General features: G+C 54.5%; 6 protein-coding genes across 6 annotated transcripts; 3 read left to right on the top strand and 3 right to left on the bottom strand.

The window, feature by feature from the left end:
* Positions 1–93: 93 nt before the first annotated feature.
* PG998_003121 (Protein YIP5) lies at positions 94–1278 on the top strand (the record flags this gene model as incomplete). Its single annotated transcript, XM_066869939.1, has 4 exons — positions 94–138; positions 267–362; positions 424–676; positions 767–1278. 4 exons carry the CDS (start codon positions 94–96, stop codon positions 1276–1278), a joined length of 906 nt encoding a protein of 301 aa, XP_066733689.1.
* Positions 1279–1718: 440 nt separating this feature from the next.
* PG998_003122 (rhodanese-like domain-containing protein) lies at positions 1719–2524 on the bottom strand (the record flags this gene model as incomplete). Its single annotated transcript, XM_066869940.1, has 2 exons — positions 1719–2057; positions 2234–2524. The coding sequence occupies 2 exons, from the start codon at positions 2522–2524 to the stop codon at positions 1719–1721; spliced, it is 630 nt and encodes a 209-aa protein (XP_066733690.1).
* A 758-nt stretch (positions 2525–3282) lies between these two features.
* Positions 3283–5111, bottom strand: PG998_003123 (cytochrome P450; the record flags this gene model as incomplete). Its single annotated transcript, XM_066869941.1, has 4 exons — positions 3283–3321; positions 3387–4638; positions 4715–4865; positions 4946–5111. 4 exons carry the CDS (start codon positions 5109–5111, stop codon positions 3283–3285), a joined length of 1608 nt encoding a protein of 535 aa, XP_066733691.1.
* Positions 5112–7998: 2887 nt separating this feature from the next.
* On the bottom strand, positions 7999–8759 carry PG998_003124 (uncharacterized protein; the record flags this gene model as incomplete). The annotated part of the gene is made up of 2 exons (XM_066869942.1): positions 7999–8325; positions 8484–8759. The coding sequence occupies 2 exons, from the start codon at positions 8757–8759 to the stop codon at positions 7999–8001; spliced, it is 603 nt and encodes a 200-aa protein (XP_066733692.1).
* Positions 8760–9370: 611 nt separating this feature from the next.
* PG998_003125 (uncharacterized protein) lies at positions 9371–10332 on the top strand (the record flags this gene model as incomplete). Its single annotated transcript, XM_066869943.1, has 2 exons — positions 9371–9811; positions 9889–10332. 2 exons carry the CDS (start codon positions 9371–9373, stop codon positions 10330–10332), a joined length of 885 nt encoding a protein of 294 aa, XP_066733693.1.
* Positions 10333–10950: 618 nt separating this feature from the next.
* PG998_003126 (uncharacterized protein) lies at positions 10951–12085 on the top strand (the record flags this gene model as incomplete). Its single annotated transcript, XM_066869944.1, has 3 exons — positions 10951–11327; positions 11412–11622; positions 11699–12085. The coding sequence occupies 3 exons, from the start codon at positions 10951–10953 to the stop codon at positions 12083–12085; spliced, it is 975 nt and encodes a 324-aa protein (XP_066733694.1).
* Between the last annotated feature and the right edge of the window lie 972 nt (positions 12086–13057).

The raw sequence follows: 13057 nt of genomic DNA on the forward strand, positions 1-13057 counted from the left end.
AACCTACCAAACCGATACGATCAGCGAACTTTAGTCCTGCCCTTCCTTAATTAACAGCCGGTTTCTCTGCTCTAGTTGATCTGAATCTTCAAGATGTCCGGTGCAGGCTACGACGCCGTCGTGGACGTGGACGATGAGGTACGTTTCCAGTAGCTCCTGCTTCCCATGCTGAGCACGCCATGCTCGGACATGGCGACATGGCAACTTCGCATGCCCACAGCAACCAACACCCTTGGAACGCGACGCTAACTGGTGGGATCTGGCAGGGCGACTTGGGCCATACCGATCTGCAGGAGGACCTCGAATTCCACAACTCGACGTTCACGAACACGGCGGGCGGGCGCAGCAAGGGCGGCTCCAACGTAGGGGGCTGCCGCCGCCGGCGACGGCGTCGTCGGGGGCGCGGGCGCGGGCTCGTCGAAGCGGTACCTGTGGACCATGTCCTTCTACGCGCAGTTCTTCGACGTCGACACGTCGTCGGTGCTGCAGCGGTGCTGGGCCGCGCTCTACCCGCGCGCCAACTTCCTCGACGTCCTCGAGGGCAACCCGGACCTGTACGGGCCCTTCTGGATCGCCACCACCGTCGTCTTCATCCTCTTCATCGCCGGCACCATCAGCCAGTGGAACGCCATGGCCGGCAACGGGCCGTTCTTGTACGACTTTAGGCTGCTAAGCGGTAGGTTTACTACTCCCTCCTTCCCTCCCCGTTTTGTGTAGAGAATCAAAAGGGGGCAAGTTGCTAATTCTTGTTGGATTCCTAATACAGGCGCCGCTGGTCTCATTTACGGCTACACCCTCGTCATCCCCGTCCTCCTCTTCGGCGCCCTGAAATACTTCGGCTCCGAGAGCGCCAACCTGCTCGAGTGCTGGGCCCTGTACGGCTACGCCAACCTGATCTGGATCCCCGTGGCGCTGGTCAGCTGGTCGCAGATCCAGATCCTCAACTACGTCTTCGTGGGCGTGGGGCTGGGCATGTCGGTCGCCTTCCTGCTGCGCAACATGTACCCCGTCCTCAGCGCGACGGACCGCCAGACCAGCAAGGTCCTGCTGATCCTCGTCGTCGCCCTGCACTGCGGCCTCGCCATCGCCATCAAGGTCCTCTTCTTCAAGGCCGGCAGCCCCGTCGCCAACAAGGACGCGCCCCCCCGCCGAGACGCCGAAGCCCGGCGAGGGCGGTGCGGCAATGCTGCTCGCGAGATTCTTGCTTTCTTGAAAACCCCACCCTATAGTGAGTGGCCAAGGGGGAGCGTCATGATGAAGAACAAGGAACCTAGTTAGCGGGCTAGTCTTAGCTGGACTAGGAAACGATCAAAGAATGAAAGAAAGAACCAAAAATGTGCCCGGCGTCACTCAGGGGGGAGCTCTTGAACTGGGAATTCTGATATGTACACTAGGCAGCTCCATGCATTGATACCACGGTTTTGCTTTATATACTAGCAACCTACTTCTTACTTTATAGTTTTGACTGCCAAGTGATGTCGTTATCCCCATAGCCTGGCCCTTTGCGTTCACAGATACGCCTTGTTTCCCTCCAATGGTCTTGGTGCTTACCACGAGGCCAGTCCCAATTCTCAGCTTCTGACAAGCCAATGCCTACTGCGCCCTCGATCGCACCGTCAACGCTCCTATCACGCGCCAAGGTCGCTTCTGCCGGATCGGGGTTTTGTCTTCTTATTCTTCATTTGTCCAGTAATCCAGTCTCCCTTCTTCCCCACCCCTCACCTCTCGATCTTGCCCCCCTTGGCGCTCCACTCGACCCAGCTCCCCGGGTACTCGCCGACCTTTTTCCAGCCGGCCTCGCGCGCGATGCCGGCGGCGGCGCGGCTGCGGACGCCGGCCTTGCAGTAGAAGACGACCTCGTTTTCGGTGCTGTCGGGGCTCGGGGCCGCGGGCCGCTCGAACCCGAACCGGTCCTCGAACTCCTCGGCGCTGATGTGGAAGCTGTCCGGGCTCGTCGTGATGGGGATGTTGACGGCGCCCGGGATCCGGCCCGTCGACGCGACCTCGCCCGGCTCGCGCACGTCGATGAGGGTTACGTTGGCGGGGCGGTTTTGGATCTGGGGGGCGTGGGGGGGTTAGCTTCTTTTCTCTGTCTGGACGGTTTCCCCGTGTCGGGTGCAGGTGTGCGGGTGAAATATACAGAGTGTCATGGCGTGGGCAGAGGAATCCCAGTAGCAGAACAAGGTATTCAGCAACAGCAGCAGCAGCGAACGAACAAACGGAGCACACGTACCTCTTCGAAACTCCAGATCTTGCTGCCGGTCGCCGACTCGGACGACCAGCGCAGGCCGCCGGACAGGAAGCCGCCGGGCTGCCGGGACCGCAGCAGCCGGGATCGAACGTTGCCGGCCGCGGCCGCGGCGTGGGAGAGCGAGCTGCGCGGGCGCGCCGCGTGGGGCAATGCGACGCCGCAGCGCACTGCGGCGGCCGTCGTTGCGGTGCTCGGTCGGGCTGAAGCGCGCGAGCTGGCTCGCAGCAGGGCGGAGGCGCCGCTGCTCAGTGCCTGGAGGTGTTGGGGCGCCATTGTTTCCGTCGGCTTGTGTTTGCAACGGTTTCGTGGTTGTCGGGAGGTAAAGTAAAAACACAAAGGCGGGCTGTTTGTTGGAGTAAGTAACATGAACATAAGTTATCTGCCCAATCGATGTATGCATGTAAGCTGTCCCGTCGACCCGCTAACGCACATGGATAATGCCGAGGGAGCTCCCTTGGAGGGGGCCCTGAAAGAATTATGACGTGGGGGCCCCAAAGCGGCAGCACAGCAACCCGTTAGCCGTGGGGGAGGAGATATCAAGATTTAACGCTATATCATAAATATAATTTATTCCTATCCACCTGAAGGGGGAACCGAGTTCAATATCGAGGAAGTAAGGGGTCTTTGAGGCAGCATTCCTAGGCAGTTAGACTGACAGTCGCAACCCCAGGTTGGGGAAACACAAATTCATACAGTTAATGATGGGTTTTACTTCTTTTGTTTCGTCTCTACATCTAACGAGTAGATGACCACATGACCACCACATCGCTGTGGCGTAGTCTTATGGCTTTGGGTAAGCATTATATACAGGTTGAAGGGTATTACAAATTATTCTAAAAACGCCAGCAGCGATGATGGTTTCGTTATACCAAGCCCAGTCCATGAATGCGACGATTCGCTAAACGACATATCACATGACGTTGAGGCCTGTCCTGTTCTGTCCTCTCATAAGTTCCTCCGGTTCCTCCGGTTCCTCCGGCATGTCAGGCGTAAAGGGGTGCCGGCGCAGCTTGAGCCGCACTTAAATCTGACTACCACTTTCGCTCGGTGAAAGTCAAAGGGCAATCGTCCTGAAGATCATGTTAGCAAATACTCAACTGTAAGAGCGCTTGGGCAGCCGGGACAGAAAACTTACCTTGGGGAAGATGGTGGCAAACACCTTGATCTCTTCAGAAAGAGGTGTGGCGTGGTGCTTCCAGTCCAGGAGCAACGAAGCCTTGCCGATCATGAGAGCAAGGTTGAGCTGGGCGTAGTGCTGTCCAAGACAGTAGTGAGGGCCAGTGCCGAATACGAGGAAGTTCTTGGAACCCTTAACCTCGGCGTCGCCGCTGTAGTATCTCTCGGGGTCGAACTCGTCGGGCCTCTCGTACACATCGGGGTCGCGCAGGGCCATGTACGTCGTAGGAATCAACATGGCGCCCTTGGGGACAGTGTACGAGTCGGTAATGGGGAACGGCTTCTTGACCTCGTAGGGCACCATCAGGACAGGGGGGCGGTAGCGCAGGAGCTCCTTGACCACGGCACGGGTGTAGGCCATCGACTCGAGCTGATCCATGTTGACGGCAGCGTGGATGTCGCCGTTGCGCACCTTGTGGTTCTCGTCGCGGACGCGGTCCAGGACGTCAGGGCGCTGGGCCATGATCTGGAAGAGGTAGGTCGAGGCGCTGCTGGTGGCGTCCTGGGAGGCGAACAGGAAGGTGAAGAGGGTCTGGGAGATCTCCATGTCGGTGAACTCGCGGATCATGGGCTGGGGCTTCTCGATGCCGTCCGTGGACAGACCGTTCTCGGTGGCCTCGCGGTACTTTCGGGAGTTGATCATGTCCTTGATCCAGGCGTCCATGATGCAGGTCACCTCACCGCCGGCGTTCATGCGGACCTTGGCCTTGGCGGCGCACTTGGCGAACTCGGCCATGACCATATCGGCGGCCTTCTTGCCGCGCCACGTCTTGGTGAAGGGGATGATGATGGGGAAGTTGACCAGCTCCAGGGCCTCGGTGACGAGGAAGTAGTCGTTGGTGATGCGCTTGATGGCCTCCTCCGAGATGTAGTATCCGACAAAGGTACGGCAGGAAAGGGCGGTGATGATCTCGCGGAACTCCTGCATGAAGGGGATGGGCTGGTCCTCGTTCTCCTTGGTGATGTTCTTCCAGCGGGCGAAGTAGGTGCGCAACACGTCCTCCTGGCGGGGCAGGTAGCACTCGAGCGCCTTGCGGGTGAACAGGCCGTTGAGACCCTTGCGGTAGTCGACATGCTCTTTGCCGTCCAAGAAGACCCAGCTCTTCGCGCCGAGAATCTTGTGGGCGACATCGACGACACAGGGCTTGGCGTAGGCGGGCGCATTGAAGACCTTGCGGGCCAAGTCACGAGTCGAAGCAATAACAACAAATCTGCAAGAGGGTGAAGTTTGATTAGATTCCGAGTCTGTGTCGCGTGGTGGAGGGAATCATGTTGATGGGCACGTACTTGTGGAACACAGAGACGCAGCTGAGAGGGCCGCTCTTCCATTTTCCATAATATTCCTCGAACTTGGGGTTCACCGACTGGAGGAAAGGGCCAATGAAGGGCTCCTTGAAAGCAGGGCCGACAATTGAGCCCTTGTTCCACTGGTAGCTAACTGCGATTGGGGTAGATGCGTTAGCAAAATGCACGAGTAAGGACCGTCCAATGGGTTGTAAGTGTGGAGGGCGCGCATACTCTGATCGTAGGCGACAGCCAGAGCCAGCAAGGTGACAATCCAGGTCAGGATGCCGGCATTGGAGATGGTGTCGAAGACATAGTCGACGTGCGGTGGAAGGTTGACATTGACGGCAGCAAACTTCTCGGCCAACGGCGACGTGAAGCTCGTGGCGTTAGAAGCCATGGTCTGGGAAATGATTGTGAATCTCTCTCTTTTTGGGTTTGTTGTTGTTGTTTCCCAGGTGGTTACGGTCACGGGCTAGTTATCGCTGCTGGAGGGGGCCCTGATGGGAGGTGACTAGGTTCGTAAGGAGGGAAAATGTCGCGAGGGTGTCGCCGACAAGTTGATAGGGAAAAGAAGAGAAGGGTAGATCCTGCTTAAGGAAGATCAGGACCAAGAAGTCGCGAAGTGGCTAAAGGGCGGCCCAGGGTCGGGTCGGGACTGGCAATGTCTATCTGCAAGAGCGAAAAAGAGGTGAGCGGGCACGACACTACTTCGAGTAAAACAGGCGTCGAGCGGGTGTGAAATTTGCTTGTGTTTAAATTGCTATCATCCCAAGCACATACATTAGCACTCCGCTGCAAAAGTCCCGGACCCTGACATGACTCCAAACGGCAGGCGATCCGCTCCATTCTCGATGGGGCCCCTGTCACCCTTGTCTTTTTTTTCTAATGGTAGAAGGCATGGAAGGCAATAAGACCCTGTTGTTTTTCTCTCCGTCTTGTGGTTGACTTCCTCTCCTACATACAAAACAGGATGGCTAGGTAGGATGGGTGACGCTTGACGCCTGCCAACACCACAACAAGCAGCCGATCCGTCTCGGCGCTGGCCACTTCCTTTAATTTTTCTGTCGCCGGATTGGAAAAAGGGACCAATGACATAAGAGCGTCTGTGTCAGGGGCGGGTAGGCGAGCCGTGGCTGCCCCATTTTCCATCCACCCTGCCACCCCAATCAATTGCCTACCAAGCTATCAACTATGTATTTCGAAGCTGTCCCATTGACTTTTGGGATCTGGCTGCTAGTCTGCTAGTCTTCTAGTCTTCTAGTCTTCTAGCGTCCCTGCTGGCGTCGGGTTTAAGGTCATGGCAAAAACCCGGTTCGAACACTGCAACACGCCATTCGCTGGAGGCATCATCGACTTTGCAGCTGAAGTAACCTCATGTCTTACGATGATTACAAAGGCGCATGTACCGAGTATTGGAGATCGGGTCACGAGGGCTCTCGTTGATTCTTCCAACGCTGGGCGACTAGAAAAAGATAGGGTGGTAGCATCTTAAGCATATCAGCTAGATGTACCAGCAGGCAGGGGTTGGTTCTGTAACAATTGCAAAGCTGCAGTAACTTACCACTACGCGATACGGAGTAAGCAGTAATCTACCCGAAAGCTGTTTGACTCGCGCAATGCCTTAGTAGACCAGCATCGATGACAGTCAAACTTGACGGCTTCCATTGATCAAGTGCCGTATATCACTGCACAATGACAGCGTATACTGTCTCACATTGGCTGGTCACACGACGAGTGGTCGTTGATGATCGATGCATTCCTACTTGTTGATGTCCATTCACGTTCCGTCTACGTGTAAAGTAGAGCGAGGTACCGCATGCGAGGTACGTACCTTTGAAGAATACGAATACGATACCCCACCCGATCACGCAGTCACGCAATTGGCAGGGCTCGTCAAGTCAAGGCGTCGCACCCCAACCAAAAGAAAAGCATGCGCGATTCAAAAGATGCGATGATAGAATGCCATGCCCGCAGAAAAACTTACCTTAAGCCCCGGGCCGCCGGATTTATCGTACACCCCGACGAACACCGCCCAGGTTCCCCGATCTGCGACGGATCCCATCCCTCAAACCCGCCGGAGCGGGTGACTGTACCCTTGCTACGGTAAACAATCGAACGATGCTGACTCAATTGTCATCTGAAGGCGTCTGAACGGTTCGTCTGAGTCGGTTTGTTGTCAAGGTCATCACTATTGTCGTTGCTATGTCCAAACAGAACAGTTTGCTGTATCCGAGCCAGCTAGCCGCTAGCAAGAAAGACAATGAAACTGGCTAGCCAAGAGGAACTCCCCAATGTCCAGTGGAAAGAGATTGCGACGGAGTATGGCAGTTTGATTATGCAGGTAGTGTGTCGAGCTTCTCCGGACCGGCGCGCCCATGGGCAGTAGGATCATTACAACGTGGCCCAAGCCCGAGAGCAAGTCTTCGGCGTTCCCTGAGCGCGAGTAGCCGGCGGCAAGCGCTCCGGGACGAATCGACGGAGCGAGTTCTGGAGCGAGACGCCGATTGGTCACGACTTCCCTCGAGAAATTAGTATGGAGCATCGCCATGCTCGTCAGATTTGACCTTGACCCATTGATTGATGTATTAGTAATTACAACCAACGACGACGCGCCTGTGCCTCGGCGCCCAATTCCTGCCCAATAGGTATTTGACCATACTAATAGAACAACAGGCGAAAGGGGCTTTGGACGTGAATGCCTCATGCATGGCTTTGTCTTTCACAAAGTTTCTTTTTTTTCGAGCACTAGGTTTTCCCCGCTACTCAATACTTCGGCGAGAATGCCCAACAATCAGCCTTGCCGGAGGACATGCGGAATATGCAGGTCTTTGTCTCGGCAGGGTCGCACAGCATCATATCAGGAAGGGCGGAGGGTAAACACCAAGGTGCCAAAGATCGCCTACACCGCTCTTGGGGCAAGCAATTCGATGAGGTTTGGCACTCAGGATTGACTTAAACCCATTCGTCGCCCAGAAGGACTCGGTTGCTAGTAGCCAAGACAGAAAATGAAGTATATTGATGGTAGGTAGATAACAAATATGCCGACTCCGTTGCGCCAGCCGCTCTATAAATTGCCCATATAATACAATAAACTACAAATAACCCTGCCCGGCAGCCTTCCGCGGCTCATCAGCAAGCACCCTCCTCGTCTAAGCGGTTTTAATCGCTGTTGCCATCGGCGTAGACCAACAGTTGGCGTCCCGCCACGTCCATGGGGGTAACCACAGCACGTGGCGCTGCTCCCGGGGGTTGGGGTGTGGCAGGGAAAGGGGTCGAGGCAGTCGTTATGGCTCCCGCACGGGGCCCCGGGGCAGCCCCAGAGGCTGCTCGCGCAGCACGTCGTCGACGCTGGCGTGTGCGTCTCCGTGTAGCAGAAGTTGGGCGCCAGGCATTGCGAGTCGGCCGTGCACCGCGCGCCGGGCGCGAGGCCGGTGACTAACTTGCCCTGGTATTGGGTCGTCACGGTCGTCGTGGTAGGTGGGGTGCTGCCGCCTGGCGTGGTACGGGTAGGCGTATTCGCTGCTGTCTCTGGTGAGGCGGGTAAAGGAGAGGGGGTTGATGAGAACCCTCGCAATATGCCGTCGTTCTCGTCGTGTGCTCGCCCTGTTGGGCTGGTTGGTGATGATGCAGTAGGTGTGGGATTAGTCGGAGTCTGGATAGGAGTGATGGATCAGATACCGCCTAGCCAAAAGCCTTTCCACGACGTGGCCTTGTCTCGGCCTGTCACATCTGAGGGCAAAGCAAGGAAAACTACCTGTGATGAACGGACAAGGGGCAAGGCTATGGCCACTACGAGCCCGGCAACGACAAACACCACGCCCACGGCAATATACCACCGCTGATTCCTCTTGCGCTGTAGTTGTTGCTGCTGATCTTCTTTCTTTAGCGTATCGGAACTGTCACTGCGTATGTGGTAGGACCTGCGCCAATGGGGAAGGTGATAATGCACAGTGTTGGTGATGGTGTCCCCGATTCTCATATATGCGCCTTCCGCTAGTTCGTTTCCCTCGATGCGGTCCCGGAGTGCGGCAGGCTCTGGCGACATAGCCTGGTGTTATGAAACTCGGGCGTCATGCAATGCTGCGTAACATGCGGGATCTTCAGGCGATCGGCAACATTGAGTTCTCTTTAAATGGCAGAGCATTCTAGGCATACCGCTCTTTATTATATATGGTTTGCGAGCTGTTGTGTTACCTCTGAACCAGCCCCTTATCGAGACTTTCATAGGACACTTTTGTATTAAAGATATATTTATCCATCTACCACACAATCTGGGCGCCTCTGTACAGCCTCATATGAGAATCTAGATTTGGCAATGTCTCACATATGGCCCCCACTCCCCAAGGCTGTAAGGTCTCAGTAGATATCAACGCCTGTTTAATCAAGTAAGGCTTTGCCAGAGAGGTTTGGGCTAATGGTTTATACTAGCCCAGGGCCTCCAGATTACGCACTTTCGAATCTCACCTCATCCTCATGCCTGCCGAAGCCGCTAGCCTGGTGTCAGATACCCTCATATCGCACTCATCCGTCTGACTGACAGGTCAGCCAGCCTCAATACCTGAACCCCCACCTCCCCCATCTTAGGCACATATCGCACGATCCGAAAGGGGTCTCGGAAAGGGGGTGTCTTACAGGTTGTAAAAGCAGCCAATCTCAATGGACGCAATCGCCGCCACCGCAAGCATCGGACAACTTGTGCAGTATGGAGGGGCGGTCACGTTGACCTTGATCAGGCTGATCAAGGATATCAGCCAAGGGCCCCTCATCTATAAGAATGAAGAGTGCAATGTGCGCCTCCTTCTCCGGCTGGTTTACAGGATTTCCACCGATACTGACTGCCGCACCCAAGACGACGAATTCGTGGAGCTCTTCAGGAGAGTCGAGCGTATAGCCCAGAATATCCTTCAGCTGTTAGGACATACATCGTCTTTCGTATTCCGGGTTATCTCAGCCGTCACGAGACATCGCTCGATTTCCGAGGCATTCCAGGCGTTGTGTGCCACGCGCGAGCTTCTCCACCTCTACGTAACAACTTCTCTCAGCCAAGACGTGAAAGCACACCTCAAAGCAGTGGAACACGATATGGGTAAAGATAATGTGAGTAATCCCATGGGAAGATCAATAATACCAGAGTAATTTCACATATGTAGAGGTGAGACTAACGCTTCTCATAGTATACTACCCAACAGGGAGGCAGTTCCGGGCAGAATAATGCCCCCGAACCCAATGCCAGTGCCGGCTCGAGTTTTGAACAGGCTCAACCTGAAGAAAGATCCAACTTCAGCGGCAATGTGGTGGGGCTCGGCGGGTTTGGTGATTTTGGTCATGACATGAGTCCAACCCCAAACAACAACCCAGAGGCAGTACGTAACCGAATTCCAATGACTGTCAACAACAACCGTCTTGGAGAACGGTCATACTTCAAGGCCGGATCTGTTGATAGGGACGGACTCAACAAAACCTACGAAATACACAAACAGATTCAAGCGACGTCTCAGCAGTCAAGCCCTCCAGGTCAGGCGCCTCCACAGAACCACTACCACTATCTTGGAGAGCCGACCAATACAGTTCCAAGCGCCAGCTGGCCCAGCCGGGCGACGACAACTACCTGCGAATGACTCTGGCCCGTCCTTAAGTGACCACACGGGGGAAGATCCGAAAGCGAAGCTGATGGTCCCGATAAGGTTCCCGCCAAGAAGGCCAGTCGTGGATAAGACCGTCGCCATTAATGTCGATGAAACGGAGGAAGCGGAAGAGGGAAAAAGACGACGGCAATGACACTGGTGAGAACGACTGAACATGGATTACTCACTACGAAGGGAATGAACCAAATCGCAACATACATAACTTGCTGATATACCCGATGGAGACATATCAGCCTGAACACGGTTCCCTGGGGGGTTTTATTAGGTGTTTCTAATCTTTTTGCCCATCAGTCATACTCAGTTATCGCTTGGGACGGAATTTAGCAAGACGAGGGTGAATTTGGTCCTCTAAACACACAAGCGGGATCATAGGCCATGAAGGGGGGTTAGGGTTTCCTTACAAAGACATTCTTTTAGACAGCCAGATCTGTATGGCAATACGTGTACACCCTGGTGACATTCTCTCCGACAATTTATTTCTCCCCGAGCGGGGTTTCATAGCGCCCCTTCCACATCTATCTATACTAAATAGCTCCTTTAGTATCTACATGATTTTCGTATACGAGTACAGAACACTGAGTGATTAATAGCATGGCCACTGCGGTGAACTCGGGTACTCTCCATGGGGCTGAAGCCACTCAAAGCCCCGAACAGGCGCAGCTGCAAGTGACCGAAGGACATCCGCTTATTGGGCACGACATTGAGGCCACGTTGAACTACTATCTCGAGCCTGGCGATGATTCTCCGCCGACACCCGTGGTGGTCAGCCCCGGCCAAGTAACCAATGAGAGACCGACGATTGCAGTGCCGGCCACAATACAAGACATTACCGGGAGGGATGGCCTGTACACTCTCGACTCTCATGGGTTCCAGCTACACCATCATGAAAGCTCCGAGAAGCTGTTCCTAGACGAGGGGACTATTAAGACTGTTTACTTTGACGAGACGGAACAATTGCTCAAGGATGTGTAAGTCCAATGACACGATAAAAGGAATAATGTGATTTTGTCCGCTATGGAAAGGGCCTAGCAGCTAAGATTTCTTTCATCTAGGACCGGGGCAGCAGGGGCCAGGATCTTCGACCATAAAGTACGACGAGGCCCAGCCCATTGGCATCAACTCGGGGAGAATAACAAGGCTTCACGCGGACCGCTACACCGGGTTCATGTAGACCAGTCATATAACGGCGCCGAGATTATTCTGCAGCGACATTTCCCCGACCAAGTCGATGAGTTGAAAGCCAGACGTTGGCAAATTATCAATGTAGGTAATCCCCCATTTCGTTCCATTGTAAGAATGTATGTACGGACGGCCTTTAGTGACTGAACTCCCCGGTCAGGTCTGGCGTCCTATCAAGACAGTCTACCAAAATCCGTTAGCGGTAGCAGACGCCCGCTCCGTGTCCGAAGACTGCCTCATTGCCGCCGAGGTGCTCTACGAGTCTTCTGGACAGCGCAGCGAGACATGGGCTGTCAAACCGCCGCCCAGCGGCACCCACGGCCAACATCGCTGGTACTACAAACACGCGCAGAGACCGGACGAGGTGATGCTGATCAAGTGTTTCGACTCGGACGTTGCCAACGAGGCGAGGCGGACGCCGCACTCTGCCTTCGAGATTCCTCCCGCGAGCCCTGACAGCCAAAACAACGAAGGTGACGGCAAGGATGACGCGGCAAACAGGAGCGGGAGGGAAAGTATCGAAGTCCGAGCTTTGGTATTCTATTGATGGCTACTACTTCGAGATAAGAGGAATCTGGCTCCAAATCTTGGTTAGTTGATAATGTGTGATGGGCATGCTAGGCATCCCAAGTCAGATTGGCTGAAGTATGAGGTACAAAGCTCCCAGGGATAACCACCCCTATACATTACAGGAAACCCAGCCAGGCGTAACCCAACAGACCGAGGAGTGTGGTAAACGGCCAAGATTATTGTTAGACTTTATCCTGGGGGTTGGAGATAAGAGTAAGTACGACGGCAAGAAGCCGAAACACTGGCCAATTTTGAAGAGACATATTGCCGTAGAGCAAAGAGCGTAGGCAAACGGAACTGCAGACGAAAAGATCTTCTGGCTACTCTCCCAGGATCGTCTGGCCCCTATGTTCGGATGTATCGATTGAGATTATGCAGGAAGCCGTCTGACATCAATCAAAAAGGCCAATACATGCGGAGTCCCCACGAGTCCCTGCATATATATATGTATCATGATAACATCTCGCCCGTTTGTAGACGACGATTTCTGGCGACTTTCAGAGATGGACAATAAAAACTTCTCTTGAAACATGAGACTTATGATTGGGTTCGCCAATGCAAGCCACCGCCTTGACGTGGGCTCAAGGTGAAGCAAAGTGCTTGCAGATACGTAACCTTCTTTCCTTTCGAGGGGCTGGCGTCGGTGGTTGTTCCGTTTGTATCAGCAATCCCGATTGTACGTGAGGGTGGGAATTGCTTCGTATAGCAGAAAGCACCGATTGTGCTCGAGCTTGTTCTCACTGCTAGATGAATAGAAAGCCCCATCACCCCCTTGCGCAGTTTCCTGACGCACTCACTTCTTCCTCCACTCCGTCTGCCTCCTCATCACAACCCTTTTTTTGCCTGCTTCCAGGCAAGAAGGCTCCATCCCATCGATTATTCATTATTCAGCAAGGCGAAGATAGCAGCTCGTTCATTCCATCCACATCCCCTCACTTACTTTCACTCA

Source organism: Apiospora kogelbergensis, assembly GCF_038363985.1.
Source record: "Apiospora kogelbergensis strain CBS 113332 chromosome Unknown utg000002l_segment0_segment0, whole genome shotgun sequence".
Lineage (NCBI taxonomy): Eukaryota > Fungi > Ascomycota > Sordariomycetes > Amphisphaeriales > Apiosporaceae > Apiospora > Apiospora kogelbergensis.